Genomic DNA, 19,181 nt, shown 5'->3' with positions numbered 1-19,181 from the left:
CGGTCGCTCCGTTTTTCAGCAACACCGATAACATCGGCAACACCGGAGAAAGTAGTCGCTGCGACACCTTTTTTTAATCTCCACCGTTTCTTTTGCTTGTTTTGACGTGTAATTTTGAGTCGCTTGAATGTGTCGCAGCGACTACTAAACGAACAGGGCTATCATGGAATTTTAAAACTTTTAACATAGTATACAGAGATGATGAATTATTCATTAGAATTGTTAACTTTGTGTAAATCTGTTTTTTCTTTTTACGTGTACAAGTTTGCATGCAAATGTCGGATGCTGTTACTGTAAAGTCTTAACTATTTGCATCACGGATTGAACAAAGCTCATTTCTTCCGGATATAGGAATTTTTCCAACGTAATTTTTTAATGCGTTCTGCTGCTTCTGCACATGAAAGATCGTAATTCGGATACAAAGAAACACACGTATCACTCTCACCAGGAAATAGTCCCATTTGTGACACACCACAAACATGACTAGCAAAAATTTAACACTAATCACACTATTAATTACCAAGACTTATTACAATGATCCAAATAACCATAACATTAATCTCACCTAAACCTTAACTTATTAATGTAACAACTAGTGTAATATCTATTACTAACCTGATAAAATCTCAATTAGATTATAAATATATCATTGATCTCAACATGAACAATCAAAAAACACATTACAAACAAAAAAAAAAGAATCAAGTATAATAATAAAACAACAACATTATACATAACCTGTTTAAAGTGTTGTTAGTAAGTAAATCAGAACAAAACTCTAGATTTGATCTTGTCCAAAACTCCATCAATAGCAATATCAACAGCATCTTTCTTATTCATCAAACCCATGGAAGCTCCATGTCTTCTATACATAACTCTAGGCATCATCTCTATAACTCTCTCCCTCATCCTCGCTACTTCTTCTTTAGGTATACTCATCAACACGTCTTGTATCCTAACCCCTCTGAACACCACATCCTCCTTCGGAATCGTCACCGAAAACTCCGTAAACTCCGATTCCGGTAAATGCCAACCGTACTGCATTTTCGCAGTCTGGTCTTCGAAAAACACCGGTATGCATCCGGCGATGATCCCGTCGAACGTAGCTTTCCTCGTAGGTGTATCTCCCGGTGGTTGTAAACAGAACGATGACTGTAACATCGGTCTCATGAAACGAATCGGATCGTGCTCGCAGATTCCGTTTGAACAGTCAACGAAATCGCAGATTTTGTTGTTATTATCAGATTCGGTTGCGTTCGCGCTAGTGCACTCTAACCTGATGCTACGGCGGATGTTCGGAGAAGTTGAGGTTCCTCCACCGCCGGCGAAGAGCATAAGAGAGGTTCGTCGAGAGCGACGGACGCGGCGGATCCAAGATTCCAAAAACGGCAAGCTGTGGGGGTGAAACGACGTCGGGTAAGGTACGGCTTGTTCCTGCCACGGCCAGAAACGAGACTCGAGTGTTAACGCCGTCAGGTTGAAAAACTCGGGGCGTTCTAGAAACGACGTTCCCCAAACCGGAGGGTCAACGGTCAACGGCTGAGAGAAATCCCAAGCGGGTCGGGCCATGACGAGGAAGTGGTCGTGACCCGAGCGGCGAGACCAGATCTCGGGTTGATCACGGGTCAAAAACTCGAGGAGATCAGAGCCGTGATCGGCGCTGGAGTTTAAATCGGGTCCGTAGAGGTAACGGAGAGAATCGATGCCGGCGTAGTAAGGGAGGTAAACGGCGGAGGCGAGATCCGGGTCGGGTGTGAGACACGGGTATTCGAGGATCCGACGGTGGAAAATGAGTTCGAGAAGTAACGGGTCGGTTCGATACCAGCTTCGGGTACGGGTATGGGTTGTTGGGCCGAGTCCGTGATTGGCTAAGTAAGGGCAGAGATCGTCGGTGATTGGGTAACGATTACAAGTTGAGAGGAGATCGAGATTGAATCGTGATGGGAGTGTACGGATGTGGATCCAACGGCCGGTGCATTCTGAATCTACGGTTGAGGTTTGCTGCGATTGAACAACCTTAGGTTCGATGGAGATGAAGATGAAGAAGAAGAAGAAGAAGATGGTTAGTGTTGTGACGGTGGATTTGGAAGCCATTGTTATGGAAGGTTGTCGGAGTTGAGAGTGGTAGTTTCTTCGTCTCTCTCTTTTTTGTTGAAGGTATGAAAAGCTTTTGGTAATTGCAAAAACAAGTCGTAAAGTTACATAAATTCCTTAATTTGACCGTGATAAATTTTAAATCGAATATGGACCCCCCGTGAGAGAGACTTGAAATATTGTAATTGACTAATTGTATCCATAGTGGCAATAATTGAGAATATTGGAAATCTTTTTGGTTAAAAACATAAAAGTAAATTATCATATCTAGAGAGGGAGAATCTAACGGTGCTTGTGCAATTCTGAACACGATAAAGTCGGTTCGTGTGAGTGTGTGTTTGTATCGGGGGAAATGGGTAATTTTGTGTGTTCAATAACTGATTTTCAATTTCTAAATTAAGAAAAAACAAAAAAACTAAAAACACATTTGGGTTTAAATTGGTATTGCTCTTTTATTTAACTGAACCGAATTGATTACTAGATTCCGTTTTGGTTTTAACTAAACCGATTTCGTTGTATTACGACCTTCCATCCAAAAGTTAACCTCCATAAAGGCCACATATCACATTAACAATTTTTTTATGATATCTGATTCAAACATTTCAGTTTAGCTGGTTAATTTGTTTCACTAGGAGTTGTTTTTTTCTTATGGTTTGTTTACGAGTTCGATCCTCAATATGTGTCTTTTATTTTATGTTTCGTCATATTTTATAATTAGTTTCTTCTCTTATTTTTCAATTATTTTCTCACTTAATCTTTAAGATTTATTCACTTATCCCCTTAATATTAATACTATTTTCAAAATTTAGTTCTTATTTTATGTTTGACAAGCTTTTTTTAACATTTACCTTTAAATTATTATTATTATATTAATAAAATAACCCATATTTATATTTTTTTTATTTATTATAAAAATTATTAAAATGACCACATTATAAATTTAACTTAAGCAATAGAGGACGGTATCTTTTAACAATAATACTTTCCCAAATCAATATAGTACTCTCGCAAAAAGATGTTATTTTTGCTAAATCAACTATGACAACCAAACAAGCCAGAGGAAAGTGTAATTTGATTGATAAATATACCAATCCGGGTCAAGTTTCAATTGAACATTCAAAATAAAGAGATCATTCCAAAACAAGGATTGTATTACATAATTTGTTGGTGATTTTACTGAGGTTGTGACTACTTAAATGCTATTTTTGATTATTGTTGCAATTGTTTTAACTAACAAAGCTCATTTCTATAATAAATATTATGGTTTAAGTGAGAATAGTTTAGATAAGAAGAAAATTGACGGTGGTAATTGTTGAAGTAGGCTTCTTAAACTTTATTTTTATTTCCTACAGACCCCAAAATTTTATAAACTAATAATGTTAAAGACTCCAGTATTATATTCATTTACACAAATATTAATTGATTGATAAATTAATAACTTGGATAAACTATTTTCGAAAATTTTAAATTCTACATTACGGTGAAAACGAAAGACACGAATTTGGGTAATCTAAATTATGTAATAATAAATTTTGGTACTATCAATCTTGCAATCTCGATTTAGACAGATAATATTCAAGAAAATGACACTAACAAATTTAACTCGATTGTACATAATTTGTTGTGGTGATGCAATGTGATTTATATGAGTTCAGTTGTGACAATGACATTCATGTAGACAAATCAAGAATATCCATAATATTAATGATAATATTATCAATATATTTTTAACGATATGTAATTATGTTAATCTAAGTAATGATTAGTGATCTTAATCATTGTAAGAATGAATATAAATAGTCACTTTTCTTATCCAAGTGAAAACAATACATGTTAGAGATTTTAACAATATGGTTGTTATCTATATTGGTAGATTATGAAGGTAAAAAGACAATAGTGCATTACATATGAAATTCACAACATTTATAAAAATTATATATCAATTTTTTAAAACAGTTTGAAAACATAACATGTAATGCAATAGGAAAAGATAGCAAAAATGGAAATTCAAATAAATGGAAAGACAAACAAAAACAATAAATAACAACCATATGATTATTATATATTATCATTAATATTATGTTAATATATTGTAGATTTGTAGCTATAAATTTATTTTACAATTTTAAGTTTATTTTTAGAAACTATTTTTCAATTACTTGGATTGTTTGACCAAGTTCCAAGCAAAGCCAGAAGAAAATTCTAGGGATGATACAACATATTCATGAGAAGATTCCAAGAATTTAGGATTCATTTCATGTAGTACTATTTTAATACCAATCAGGATAATTCCCTTGCAGATAATTGTGAAATGAATTATGAAAAGAGTTGTAATTTTAATACATCTTAATTAATGGATAATATGGAAAAATGATAAATTAAGATATTAAAAAGTACAATGTGAAGAAGGAAAAAAAGAAATCTAAAAGGGTAAAGAAAATTAGAAAAAAAGAAATAATAAAAGTAGTGTAGAATGAAGCTTCTGATTCTCCTACACAATCATCAAAAACTTGATGTAGAGTTTTCCATCTTCTCCCATTTCACCAAAGTCTTGAGAAACTTCTTAACCTGCAACACCATTTTACCAACCAAACTCTCACATTACTAATTTACATAACATAACATATATGCATATAATTTACACTATGTCTTAAATATAATTTGTACCTCAGAGGGGTCTCTAAGAGAGTAGAATGCATTGCTTTCTTTTGGTACCGACGATACCAATATTCCAAATCCTCTGTTCCCTTCCCTTAGTACCTTAAATGCATCTTCATCAGTCCTGTCATCTCCGATAAAGATTGGAAGAAACTCGTCGTTGTTGCTTAATCCAAGAGATTCTAACAGAAACTCTACTGCTTTTCCTTTGTTCCACTCGATCACAGGACGAACTTCCAAAACCTGATCATATTAACAAAACTATGTTAAGAGATTTGAATCAAATGTGAAAGCAGAGTGATGATGTTTGTTTCTCAAGTAAAGTACCTTTCTGCCGTGAGTTAGACGCAGGCGAGGGTACTTTTTCAGGTGGTCATGAACACGTTGTGCAACGAGTGGCCAGTCCTTCTCGTCAACATTACGGTAATGTACTGAGGCGCAGAACTTGTGATTCTCTACTTTTGCACCTTTGATACATTTAGTTATCTCAACGAGGCTATTGTAAACCTCTTCGATGATGGGTATGAACTCTTTAGCAGGCTGAAAGAGGTTTACCTCCTCACCCTGTTAATCACAAAGAGAAGATTAGAAAGTTTTACAAGAGTTGATTCATATAAGTTCAAGGAAAATGAGGTAAGTAATGATCTTCACCTGTTGGTTAGTGGATTTTATACAGTTGGGGTCTTCAGGTGACCCATTTAGATTTGCAGGAGTCATGATGTCCATCCCATGACTACCCGCGTAATAGAGTTCGGTTAGTCCTACCAATTGGTAAACCTGCATTAACAAACTCAAAATGTATTAGTGTTTTGACTATTTGTTGGTTTGTGCTGAATACAATGTTATAGGAATGAATCATGGTTTAGAAGTTTCACTTTGTCACGGCTTCTACCACTAATGATTGCTGTTGGGAAGTACTTGGCGACATCTTTAACAGCAGCACGCATCTAAGAGAGATCAAAGAGAGCAAAACCTTAGCCTTTTGTCTTTTTAGACCTGAGAGAAAAACTAACAAAAAGGGGTTCTAGTTCTTACCGCATCAGACATGATGGCACGATCAGGGTCATCGACTATTGGGGAAAGTGTTCCATCATAATCAAGAAAGACAGCTATCTTCTTGTCCTTTGCTTGAGCTGCAATATGCGCAAACGAGCTAATCGCTGAAGGGTACTTGAGCTGTCAAGATCAAAGAATGAAAAATGGTGAGAACTAAGAGATTAAAACATTTTTGTGAACCAAAACCATTAGATATTATTACTATATATTACCATCCATGCCCGTAGAGCAAAATCATCTTCAGGAGCAATCTCAATGTTGAAATCCTTGACAAGCCTCTTACGAGGTGGGGAAGAGGATATCATAGCGTCCAACCAACCGTTGGATCTAACATCGTCGAGCTTAGGAATCTTCTTCCTAGAATTCATCATGAATCTTCCTGAAGGGAAAGATGATCCGAGTCTTGATTTGCTGACTGGTGTAGTAGGGTCACTAAGAACAGGGCTCGTCTTGTTTATATTCAAATCCATCGAAACTCCCAAACCAAAAAAAAGATGCTTCAAAATGAGAAAGTATCGATGGCTTTCTTCTAAAACTCACACTTCCGTAACTATCCAACTCTTTTGTCAATGAAAAACCACCTCTTTAGTGTTTTCTTATCACTGCTTGTTTGTAAACCGTCCATTAAAAGAAACTGAAAGGTGACCACAAAACAGAACACTCAGCAAAGTTGATTAAAGTAACCGTAAGAATATAGTAAAAAGTAGGTTCTTCGAATACAGAATGTGACAAACAAAATCGAATACAAATGATGTTCTCTACAGATTACCTAATCATCTCTAGATTTCCAAATGTTACACAGCTTTTACCACAGAAAAAGGGCTCTCAGACAGACCTTGAGCTTCAACTACAAACCTGTATAAGAAAGATAAAAGTAAAATCCAAGATTAAGTACTTTTTGGGGTTTCATCACAAAGGATCTCTAAATAAAATAAAATAAATAAAGAAGTTTTCATGTTCTCAATTAAGACATTTAAGACAGAACAAGAAGATTAGAGAAAAGTCAAAAAAGAGAGTCATGGGTTACCCATACTGTTGTTTAATGATAAAGAGGAAAAAGTAAGCCACTGATTTTGACAAGTACCGGAAATTTCTAACTGCCTTCTTTAGGACACAGCTAAGTCTATTGAATGTATTTAAAAGACTCTACCGACAAAACAAAACCCTTTGTATAGGGCCTAAATCACTAAAAAAATTGACCAAATCACGCATAGTACAAATGAACCATTCCAGACATGTCAAATTAGTATTTTCACCTTTTCACTTTTTTTTTCTTTAACAAAAGTATATTATTATAACCAATGCTATTGTATGGTACGAAAAAAGCAGAGCCACAACATTCAAAACATAGAGGAAGCAACAGAACCAAAACAAATAACAAAGGGCGAAACGGATCTTGAATCAACGCAGGAGTTCCACAATAAACCTAAAACGGATCCATAATCTAAAAAAAAAAAAAACTATGAGACGTAACGCTATAAAATTGAGAGAAAACGTTACCTGATTCAAAAAAGGAGTGTAAAAAAACACAAAAACAGAGCTTAGAGAATCTCAAAGAAAATGCAGATTTTTTCTCCTTCGCGGAAACAAAATCCCAGGGGGAGAAGATATCAGTCAGGAAGAGGAAGATTAGGGATTTTTTTTTCTTTTACGAAACAAAAAAAAAAAAAAAAAAACCCTAAAAATTTGCGCAGAAAAATAAGGAAATTTAGGAAGAGGAGGCCGAAGGAAGGAAGAAGGGAGAGAAATTGAAGGAGATGAGCTTTCGTATTTATAGACTTCTGATTCTCTCATAAAATTAAATTATACAGTAATTACAACTACAAAATAAATTTAAAAAGTCAGTATCTCAGAGAGAGAGAGACGTGGTTAACAAGGTTATTTAGGGAGGGCTCTTTTTGTTGTTTAATCTCGAAAACACCGCTCATGTTTTGACTTATTTACCAATTTTGCCATCCTGACGACCAAGACCACGTTACAAGTTTCTGCTCATTAGCTTTTATTTAATTACTATGATTAACGAGTTCGTCATCATCATTAGTCATATTCATTTTGTTTCTTAAAAAATTAATTATTAGTATTTTCTTTTGGGGTGGAATCTTTCAACGAGTAATAGTATTACATTGCAATTCATTTACGTTTCAAACCCTTTGGTGGTATACCAAATTTGTAGAAAATTATATAGTTTTTTTTACTTGACCAAAACGTATGATTAAAAAAAAAAACTAATTAATTAAGATGTGTGTTTTAAACAGCGTGAAACAGCCGTCATAACGGCAGTAGATTTCTAGAATAATTATATTCCAAAAAAAAAAAAAACAAGTGAACTAGAAACTACTAACAAATTAGAAAAAAAAAAAAATAACCGTGAGGCGAACGTTTTGTTGTATAGCTGGTTCGTTGACGGACACGTGGATACGAGTCAAGAAAAGTTAAAAAACCGTAGGCGCCACGTGTTAAAATAGTAATGGGTAAAGTAACCACGTGTTAGTTGGGCCAATAAAGGGCCCATAAACCTCGAGATGAAAGGAAACTTGATCCTTCTTCTATAGTTCCGGTGTCACCTTTTATTTGATTATCAGTACCTAAGGCTAAAGCATTACCCCTGTTTTTTTTCTTTTTTGTAAAATAAAGCATTACCCCTGTTTCTAATTATATTGACGTTTCAACCAAATTAAAGATTGATAAACGAGTTGCACACATTTATTACTCTATTGAAATGTTTACCATGTAATATATTCGTGATGATCATGACATAAATCATAAATGACATGGGTTCTAAAGTCCTAACTTTAATTTGGGTTTAAAAAGTGGTTTTAAATTAAAATGATGAAGAGTTATACATCACGGGACCTACAATAATTACTATTATTTCGAAATTTAAGGTGTAAGTGGGGTAATGAAATGTATGATACTGATTACTGAATAAACGGCTGTGATTTTGCTCTCTTTGATCACTTTTGTTTAACATTGCATGCTTGCTTGCTTGTTGTTTCTTTTGGTGGTGGTGGATTAACAAAAAAGCATATTGTAATCGATTTTAATCATATTTTTCATGGTAGCTATATCTAATTATTTTCCACCAAAATGGAAATTTCTCGTAAATTAATACTAGTATATACAAACAGCTTTGAGTGAAGAAGTAATGGTCAGAGTAATTTTATGTTCGAAAAGAAAACAAAATAAAAAAAGCTAGATTTGGTTTTGTCTTTGCACCGGCTTTGGAAGGTTCACCACGTGTATCCTACGCTGCATCATATGACGATTGACGAGTCATAACCTTAGGCTGACGCCATGATGACAAAACTTTATACTTTTCAAGGACAAAGGACAAATTCAGATTTGACAAAGTTCCAAGGAAGAAGAACATTTGAAAGTGAGTATATGACAGATTGCTGAGTCTCTCATACCTTCTCGGACTTTCCCATTTTATTTAAGGTTAGTATATATTAAACAATTTCTGGTTACTGTTTCAAGATTATTAATATGTAAAATCTTGTTTTGCCTAAGTTAATCTTAGGTTAAAAATAAAAAGCACACTTTAAATTTTAATTTTCCTCTATCTTTACAGATTTTGCAATAATATTGTAAGGCAGAGAAATACAGCCTGTACTAGTTTACCATATATTTCTACTTACTAAAACCCTTTTTTTTGGGTTATGAAGACAGCTTGGTGTGAAGTAAATGTTTGATTCAATAATGAAAAAAATCATGTGTGCATGCCGACCACTAACTTTAAGCTCATTTTGTCAAAAGTTCACATGTGTTATCAGAGTGATAATGATAAGGCAACATTATATGAATATGATAACATATAATGTTATAAGTCATCTGCATATGTGTCTCCACGTATCTTTACGCGTACATATACAGTCAAGCATTCATCGTATATGTCCCAAATTATTACACGATCTGGCTACTCAAATAAGCGACAGATTTTCTAAAATATAATCTAAATTATTTTAGTCCTTTGTGAACCATCATAGATCATGCATGGGACAAATTTGTTAGTGAAGAAATGATTCTTGCTAATGTAATTATATACAAAATGACTAATCGACAATATCATCGTAATTTTGTGACAAATACGCATAAATCTACCATAAAGTATTAGTCAAGTATCTATATAGAAATCATGCATGCAACATATGATGAAAGCATATAGCACAAAAACTACAATATAATAACAAAGCAATTTAATTGTATGACCATGGACTTTACTTACAAGATCCTATATTAAGGATCCAATAGATAAAATAACATATATATATATATATATATATAATTATGTATACCACATGTTACGTGACTATTATTGAGTTTAATTTTTCTTTTTTTGCAAATGGTTAATATAGAATCCCATAAAAAATAATTAGTTATTAACCTAAACGATTAAAAATATGATATCATGTGAACATCATTTCTAATATCATACTGAGAGTAACGATCGATTATGAAAATGATCATTTATATACACATGTAGAACATGTCAGCTAAGATTAGAGCCTAGAGGAAGCATATATTGCTCGCTAAAGAAATGGGAAGAAGTGATAAGCACTAATAGATTCAACTAACCCTCGAGAATAAGTCGTGTATCTTATATTATATAGGACCAGTTGGGAAGACAATGTTTAATATTATAAATTTGCATGAGTATATTTGATCATTTCAAATCGGTTGATATGTCTCTGTCAATCTACACATAACACCCAATTAATTTACTTCCTCGTTTTATTTCTAGTGGGTTAACATACTTAATTAATTAGTTGGTCGGCGCAGACGTTAAGGTCAAGTCTTTAATTATTTTCTAGGATATTTGTTGAAGATTTTGATTTGCCCGTATGATGATAAACCGAAGCCATTTAAAACGTTTCAAAACAATGAAAATGTTTCAATGAGCTTCTAGTAAGTTTTATTGTACGACACGTTTAAGATGACTATCAAACTATGATTACCCTTCTTTTTATTTTGACTCTTGATCCTCCTTGTCTTTGACCAATACAAAACAAAAGAGAGAGAGAGTGTTTGTTTACAAGCCTATTGGGATTCTTATTGGGCCGCATAATATATGCTTCTCTGCAGCTATGCAAATTTCAGCATACTTATGGGTGGGACTATGATTGAATACCCATTTCTGGTTTAACATATCCAATCACAAGAATGCAAGATTCACAACCAATGAAAAACTTCATTTTATTTGAAACTCTCAAGTAGAGAGATACCGTTTCCACAAAACACTAATTTAAGTTCAAATGGTACTTGGTTTAGAACATTAGAATTTTTTTACCGTCCCCCAAAAGCAATAAGAAAACAGAACAATTGCCAAAAACATATTATCAGAGATCCTCTTAACAACACTTTTATTAGCATTAGCAACAAACCAAAGAAAATAAGAAAAAACTGATCTAAAGAAGCTTAAACCGTAGCACATAACCAGGCAAATCCACACAAAATATACATTTTGTAAACCCGCCAAAAAACCCCTATTCTATCAAATCTGAATCAACAGTTCAACCATCTTAATTGGGCAATGCAAGAATCTCAAAGTCTTGAAGAAGGACCTGATCTTTAAAGCCAGCAAGAAACTGACATAAACCTTCAAGAAACAGAGCCGCTTGATGCTCACTCGTAGCGCCAACAATATCCATGATCACACTCTTCCTCAAACGATTCGCATCAACAAAAATACTCACGAGCTCTTCCATCTCTCCTTTCGCCGCTTCATCCACAGCCACTGAAGCTGTCGCAACAGTCGCAGCAAGCTTCTTCTTCTTCCCAACTTGATAAGACAAGACCCAGTTCTCAGAAACTCGAGCCACGAAACCTCTCTGTGCTTTCCTCATACGATCCATCAAACCAGGAACCATAAGCCTCATCGTACACTCAATCTGATCGATTCTTTTCACCAACTCATCAGATGGGTCTTTCCACGCAGTCGAAATCTTCAACGGTTGGTTCACGAGACCAAGAGAGGTGTCTCCATCTTCATCAGAATCTTGATTCTCACGGTCGATGAAAGAACGGAGGAGATTAGTGAGGAGGTAAGGATGTATATCGCCGAGGAAGAGAAACGGAGTCTCTAGCGAGTTGCGCCATGAAGGGAAGAGAAGGTAAGGGATGGTGTTGTGATCGGCGGCGAGGTCTAGGGTTTCGTAGTATAAGACTAGGTGACGGAGGACGAGATCGACGTTGGAGGAGAGGACGGAAGCTGAAGCGGCGGAGGAAAGTGATTGACGGAGGAGAGGGAGGCAGTTTTCGGTTAGGGTTTTGAACCAGTCGTCGTAGAAGTCGTTGAATCGGCGAGAGGGTTTCTTGCGGGAGAAGAAAGAGAAAGGCATTTTCTTGGTGGAGAATGGAGGATTTGTGAAAGATGACCAAAGATATAAAGGTCAATTTGATCATAAGATCGAGATCTCCATCTTTTTACAAAATAGTAAAATCAAACTACTCGCATGTAGCAACTCTGATTCCTTTTTGTGCGCTTGAATAATTGTTTTATGCGGTTAAAATTAAATATTTCGGTTTATGTGATTTACCTGGGTCAACCATTTTCTGATTCATAATATTGCATAAATTTTCCTTTTAGTACGTTAAGAATGTATATTTTGGGCCGGATTTGGTGTAGACATACCGTATTTTATGTTTGTATTTTTGGTCATACTCTAAAACGTTTCAAACCAAGTAATTCTGATCAATCCTAAACAACTTCAAACGAAACTCAGACAACCGAAGACTGAAATATAGTCGCTCCATTCGGTTTCAAGCTGACCTAGCTAGTTGATACTAGATATCATCTAATGAAATAACAAATATAGAACAAACATAAAATATATAGGTAATTAAAGAGTTTTTTATTTTATTTTTAATTAGATGAACAAGAGATACAACATGTATGGAAATTAAACGTAAAGAAGTAGTAATGTTTTCACTTTATTTCAACAACAACATAGATGATGCTAAACACACGTATACTTATCAGAGAAACATACGGAATCTCCTAATTTTGTCATAAAGAGAATGGATCACATCTGAAACCACGTGGTGGATAGACGGCCTGGCAAAGGGAAAGAATCTTTTGCAAGTCCCACAGTAAACGAATAACTGAGGCCTACGAGTTTAGTGGCATCGCAGATGCATACAGATGCCACAGTAGCGTCAAGCCCAGCCACGAGATCGCAGCATGGCCTCACTGTTTGAGAGTTGATAATTGAGCCGAGGCCAAATATGTCGCTACAAGCTTCGATGTCCCTGGGACATGTCGGAGTTTGGGACACGGTGAAGCCAAATAGGACGAGGTTGATGGTGAGGAAAAGAGCTATAGTGTTCTTTGAAGCCATGTTACTTACGCTTTTTCTTGTTTTTAACTTCTTCTTTATGTGTGTTTGGAGAGATGCTAATTAGTTTTGGAGGTGTGGCCTTGAATTAATAGTCTTTTAGAAAGTTTAGTTGCTTACTATATAGGATATATCATATATATTATTAACAATTATTTAAGGTCTAATTAAAAGTCAACTGAATAATTTGTATATGTAGTTAATGAATAAAAGTAAGTTTTGGTCCTACGTGTAGCTTGCACGAGTTGCATCTCCCAAATATACATAAGTAATTTTTACGGAGCACATAAAAATAAGTTTCTGTTTCCCCGTTTGGCAAGGTGAAAAATATTTGTTCATAAGAATAGAGAATACTAGTACCATGACGTTTCCGGACCTTGGTCCTTGTAATAACACTGTGCTCCTTCGGTTTCCTCTCCAACAAAGCGGTTTTCACAAAATGTGCTTTTTTCTTTCTATTGCTTCAATCCTTTATATTATAATTCACAAGTCACCTCACCAATTAAATGTGGTGATAAATCAGTAAAAACTATATATAAAAGGAAAAAAATAAAATAACCACGGTTAAAACTTAAAAGAAACCAAAGATTATTATTTTCTTTAGCAACTTCTCTTTCCCACTATCTCTCCAATCGTCCACTTCCATCTCTTTTTCAACAACTGAACAAAATATTTTCTACAAAAGCTTCAGCAGTATTATCTCACATGTAAGAAAAATTCCTATTCAAACCCCAATTTACGTTTCATTTTCATCAAACTTTTAACACCAAAATAAACAATTTCTCTGGTTTCATAGATCTCTATCTCTTATTATTGTTTCTTAGTTTTTTATTGTTTACTGAAATCTTTCATCAAACAAGATCATTTTTCGAGATAATATTTCTAATTTTACCCACATCATTTTTGTTTCTCTTTGTTTGTTTCAGGACCGTGTTTCTCAGATCTCATGCCAAGGTATTAATCTCATCAAACAATTTGGGTCTTTTAAAAAAATACAATTTGGGTTTTTAAATCCTTCCTTCTCAACCCTCTTAGAAAATCAAATGTTTTCAAAGTTTTCTTAGGACATTTTGTTGTATATTTTCTTACTCAATATCATTCACCAAACTTACTCTAGATTATAATATTTCAAAAAACTTTGATCACTATTTATCTATGATTCAGTACATGCTTACCAACTTTTAGAATGTCGTAATATAGTATTTCTCCCTGTTTTATCCTTATACTTGCTTCTAACTTTTGTCCTGTACGTAAGTACGGGTTAATACTAGTATATAAACAATAAACAAATTAGAAAATCAGATTTTGGGAGAAAATAAACAAAGAACTCGAGAAGTACTTATTCTTCATCTATTTAATAGATGGAAAAATTCCATATAAATTCTCTAACTAAATTACGATAAGTTTTTTAATATTTAATTATTTTTATACCTAAAAAAATATTTTAACTATTTTTTATGTCCAGTTTAAATCACCAACTATGATCCAAATACTTATTTTACTCTGCGTTGTTAACCGATGTTAACGACACTTAAACGATTTGTAACAGAAGTTAACTTTCAGTTTAGTATCTAATCATGGTTATGCCCAAATTTTTATTTAATTTTTTTTTTGACAAAAACACTAAATTTTTGAATAATTTGAGAGAGAGAAATTGAAAACACGTCATTTAAAGCAGTCGATATAATTTATAATAAGCAATAATATGAGTTTGAAATTGAAAATCAAACAAAAGCAATATTTGGGGAGTTTAGAAACCATTTTAACAAAATCATTGATACTATGTTTAAGAACAAAATAATAAAACATGCCTCCTATCTCTCTTGACTTAGGTCCCCAACATTCAAATACACGATCAGTAAAAGGACACATGTACACGCCTTGACCTTTTGGCAATGTCACTTTCTTACGAGCTTGTCCTCTTCCAGGAGGGCGTCCACGACGGCCACGACCACGTCCAGAAGATACACTAGATGACGACATTGCAACAAAAGGGGAAGGAGCAGTACATGAAACCGAAACAGCGGAAGATTGAGATTGATTAGGCGTAGATGGTGGAATGGAAGGTCGTGATTGACTAATGCGCTTTCTTGGTCGATATGGGTTGTTGTCTCCAGCGTCCTGTTGTATTAAAGAAATTTACATGTAAAATATCTCATAAGAAAAGTTCTCAACAACATGTTATAAAAGAGTAAGAACACTTACGAGTATCTTACGAGGCCTTCCACGTTTGCGTGATGGACCTTGTTTAACAAAAGATTCATTTTTGCAAGTGGTACGATTATGTCCTACCTTCTTACAACTACCACATGTTACTATCCTGCCATCTCGAGTCACTCTTTTTGGATTGGAAGGACACTCATGAGCTGCCTTTATCCTGTTTTTCTTAGGTCTTCTTGGCATTTTTCTAAAACCTGGAACTCCAATTGGTGTTTTACCAGTTTTTTCCCAAAACTTTTCTCCATTAACTGGTTTGATGTTGTTCATGTAGTTTTCTATCCAAACTTCAGTCTTGTAATAATGATCGACATGGCTGCAATCAAAAGATTAAAAAAAACTACTTAACTCAAGAAAAAAAGAGCAGGCTATCACTCATTAGAAGAACAAAAAGCTTACTTTTCCGGTTTTTGGTGGTTTTCATTGATAACTTTGATTGCGTGTGAGCAAGGAATACCAGTGAGGTCCCATCCCCTACAAACACAATGACGCAGCTGAAGACTAACCTCATAGCCACAACCGTGTAGAAGCACTTCAAACAAGTTATCTGAACTTGTAAGAACATAACAATCTCGACTCTCTTCTCTATTTACTTCCAATAAATCTGCAATCTTCTTAGGGAAAGGCAATATGCACCCAATTGCTTTCTTATATCTGCGAGAAATACAAATCATAGCCTGCCTCCTAATTGTTTCCAGCATGTTAATCAAAGGCAATTCCCTAGCTCTTCTAATAGTCCTATTGAAGCTCTCTGACAAACTGTTACAAACATTAGCAGATCTGGCGTTGTTGGAGAAGAAAGCTAGACACCAAGTCTTTGGTTCAGCAGCCAACAAATCATCATGGGCATCTATGTCGTATACACGTAGCTCTTCCATACGCAAACCATATTCTCCAACTGTTTTGCTATATGCCACATTCCAGAAAAAGGGTTTGTAGTCAAGATCTCGATATTTCTTTGATCAGTTACCATATACATGCTTTGCACAATTTCTATGCTCAGCATTTGGGAGAACAATTGTCAAAGCTACTTTTAAACCCTGCATAAAGGCAATGATGTAATATTAGTGTTTAAAATAAAAGAGAATGATCGAATATAAAGGTAATCAAATACTTAAACATACCTTCTGTTTGTCAGATATAAAGGTAACTCCATCTCCTACACTCAAGTTTAAGTCATCCACCAACTTTTTAACAAACCAAGTCCAAGAATCCTTGTAATCACCTCTTACAACAGCCCAAGCAATATGATAAATCCTATTTTCTGCATCCCTACCAACTGCTGCTAATATCTCTCCTTTCAACTCCCACTTTAAGAAAGCACCATCAAGGCCTATCAAAGGCCTACAATACTGCTTCCAAGTTCTCCCTATAGGTTCAAAGAAAACATAGAAGCTTTCAAAGACTTGTCTTCCATCCTTTTCAATAGTCAAAATCTCTGTTGTAACATCTTTATTAGTACTCCTCAACTCATTCTCATAGTCCCATAATTTAGCAAATTGTTGTTTCTGAGTATCTAACACCATATCTAATGCAATTCTTCTTGCTTTTCTGTATTTATATATTGAGACTGAGATGTTATACATGTACATCAACTCATCCTTAATATCAGAGCTCCTTATGTCAGGTCGTCTTCTTACTTCTTCTTTGAACAACCTTACAATAGTTCCCTGTTTTAGCATCCTAGCTCTTCCTGTGGGCAAATGATTGTGTTTCTCTTCATAAACTTTGACCATCCACTTCCGTATAGGTTTCTCTATGGAGCAATAGATCCTCCATTTGCATTTCTCATGTGTGCATATGGCTGCAAGCCTCTCAGGATGCCACTTATTCAACTTCACATCAAACTGTGTTTTCAAAACATACATCAATAGCTGATCCTTGAACTCATCCCCATTGCTAAACGTCTGCATCAACCATAGGTATGGAGGTTTTCCATAATCTGCTTTACTTTTTCCTTTCAATGACCTTCCATAGTCATCCTTCTTATGCCAATTTGTCCATTCTTCATCAGTGTCTTCCGCAGAATCTGGATACTCACCACGAGGAAGGTGTACCTCAGCCTCAATTTCACTATAATAACCATTTTCATTGTCTACATTAGGCTGAGAAGCCACACCATGAACTGTAGTAGTCTGTTGTTTAACTTCTGCAAACAAATCTGCAAAGCGTGGATCAGCAGCTCCTTCATGTAATATCTGATTCTCATCCTCAGCTACTTCTTCCTCTTGGTCTTCTTTTTGACATTCTTCATCTCTCTCTTCTTCATCACTTTCTTCCTCTCTGTTTTCACCATCACTTTCTTCTTCATCTATGTCCTCTTCCTCACTATTGCCTTTATCATCAGCCTTTTCACCATCATCCAAACACGCTTCAGTCACCAAACTTGCATCATCAATAACATTTGGTGGAGAAACACTATGTTCAACGTAGATGTAAACCTCTCCACAATATTTTGCCTCTGCAGCTATCTTCATAATCTCAATATCCTTATCCTGTGATATCGATCTTAACGCTGACATATCCTCATTAGGTAGTCTATACCATACCTTTTCCACATTGCTAACAGTTTCTGGATTATTTGTGAAATCTTCAAAAATTGAGAATGTAAGCAAATCTGGATCTACTAGCATGTTTGGTGCAGTCAAACCACCTTTATAACATATATTATTCCCTTTCTTCGACAATAAACCTCCGTACTGAATGTACAGGGTGAGTTTTATCGTAACTACACATAAAAAAAAAATTTAGAACCTAGATGAAAAAAAAAAAAAAGATAAACCCGAAGAAGACATGATTCCCGTATGATAAAAAAAAATTAATCCATGTGAAAATCATAAACAGACAATGTCAAGATCGAAGCATTAGATCTATTACACCTTAATGAGCGATCAAAACAACCACAAAAACAAATTATCTGCCTTGAATCGTACCTCATATTGCTTGATTTTTTCTGGATTTCACTTGAGATTGAATTATAGGGCTCTTCTCTGATTTGGATTTAGGGTGTTTTTCTAAACTGCGGGGTTTCAGTTCTTAAGCGATGTCTAGTTAATATTTAACTGTATATTTAACTCTAGTTAATTAGAAGACAGAATACTAACACCGTTCTGATTTCGTTAACCTCCGTCTCTTACAGAATGTTAAATTAGTATAGGGATCATAGTTAGTGATTTAAACTGGGCATAAAAAATAGTTTAAGTATTTTTTTGGGTACAAAATTAATTGAGATATTAAAAAGCTTATCGTAATTTAGTTGGAGAATTTAAATAGGAAATTAATCAGCCTGTTTTTGTGAAGACAGCTTGGTGTGAAGAAAATTATCGATTCAAAAATGAAAAAAAATCATGTGTGCATGCCGACCACTAACTTTAAGCTCATTTTGATAATATCTGTAATAAAGGAAGCATATTGCTCGTTAAAGAAATGGGAAGAAGTGATAAGCATAAAATCACTAATAGATTCAACTTATCCTCGAGAATAAGTCGTCTAACTTATGATATATATGACCAGTTGGCCAAACCATGTTTAATACTCTATCCGTTTCAAAATATAGGATGTTTTTGTGAAAACACAGTTTTAGCCTAATTCAAAAAAGATTATATTTTGGTCTACTCTAATTAAAAGTGACTGGATCAGTGTTATCGGTTTAAGTGAAACCAAACCGAGTCTCCTGAATTCAATTTTAATTAGTTCAGTTCAATTAGCGGGCTTTTTGGCCTGTATCGGTTAAGGAAGAGATTTTAAATCTCCTGGAAGGATGATTTGGGTGAAGACGACTACCAACAACGAACTGGGATCTTGCTCCTCCACCGATGGGAA

General features: G+C 34.7%; 5 protein-coding genes across 8 annotated transcripts in view; all 5 read right to left on the bottom strand.

Annotated features, from left to right (window-relative positions):
- Window positions 1–2,244, bottom strand: part of LOC104718058 (probable xyloglucan galactosyltransferase GT19) — an 8,573-nt gene extending 6,329 nt beyond the window's left edge. Inside the window, exon 1 of one of the 4 annotated variants that reach the window (XM_010435716.2) lies at window positions 1,973–2,239. In XM_010435716.2, the coding sequence (XP_010434018.1) occupies window positions 1,973–2,094 (122 nt within the window). In that variant the 5' untranslated portion in view covers window positions 2,095–2,239. Of the gene's footprint in view, window positions 1–635 lie in introns of those variants that run through there. The other 3 variants (XM_010435717.2, XM_019230485.1, XM_010435715.2) reach the window with 3 other exon arrangements.
- Window positions 4,381–7,583, bottom strand: LOC104718056 (probable trehalose-phosphate phosphatase G). Its single transcript, XM_010435714.2, has 9 exons — window positions 7,309–7,583; window positions 6,578–6,663; window positions 6,021–6,442; window positions 5,788–5,928; window positions 5,628–5,699; window positions 5,404–5,529; window positions 5,080–5,316; window positions 4,762–4,995; window positions 4,381–4,662 (listed from the first exon to the last, which is right to left on the bottom strand). The coding sequence occupies exons 3-9, from the start codon at window positions 6,276–6,278 to the stop codon at window positions 4,597–4,599; spliced, it is 1,134 nt and encodes a 377-aa protein (XP_010434016.1). The 5' UTR covers window positions 6,279–6,442; window positions 6,578–6,663; window positions 7,309–7,583; the 3' UTR covers window positions 4,381–4,596.
- LOC104718055 (protein INAPERTURATE POLLEN1) lies at window positions 11,295–12,146 on the bottom strand. Its single transcript, XM_010435713.1, has one exon. It carries the CDS (start codon window positions 12,144–12,146, stop codon window positions 11,328–11,330), a length of 819 nt encoding a protein of 272 aa, XP_010434015.1. The 3' UTR covers window positions 11,295–11,327.
- LOC104720185 (putative lipid-binding protein AIR1B) lies at window positions 12,831–13,145 on the bottom strand. Its single transcript, XM_010438137.1, has one exon. The coding sequence runs from the start codon at window positions 13,143–13,145 to the stop codon at window positions 12,831–12,833; it is 315 nt and encodes a 104-aa protein (XP_010436439.1).
- On the bottom strand, window positions 15,220–18,433 carry LOC104718054. Its single transcript, XM_010435712.2, has 5 exons — window positions 18,293–18,433; window positions 16,484–18,087; window positions 15,759–16,399; window positions 15,348–15,675; window positions 15,220–15,263 (listed from the first exon to the last, which is right to left on the bottom strand). The coding sequence occupies exons 2-3, from the start codon at window positions 17,990–17,992 to the stop codon at window positions 16,322–16,324; spliced, it is 1,587 nt and encodes a 528-aa protein (XP_010434014.1). The 5' UTR covers window positions 17,993–18,087; window positions 18,293–18,433; the 3' UTR covers window positions 15,220–15,263; window positions 15,348–15,675; window positions 15,759–16,321.

This window comes from Camelina sativa, chromosome 10 (assembly GCF_000633955.1).
Source record: "Camelina sativa cultivar DH55 chromosome 10, Cs, whole genome shotgun sequence".
Taxonomy (NCBI): Eukaryota; Viridiplantae; Streptophyta; class Magnoliopsida; order Brassicales; family Brassicaceae; genus Camelina; species Camelina sativa.
This window is presented reverse-complemented; position numbering and strand designations above follow the sequence as displayed.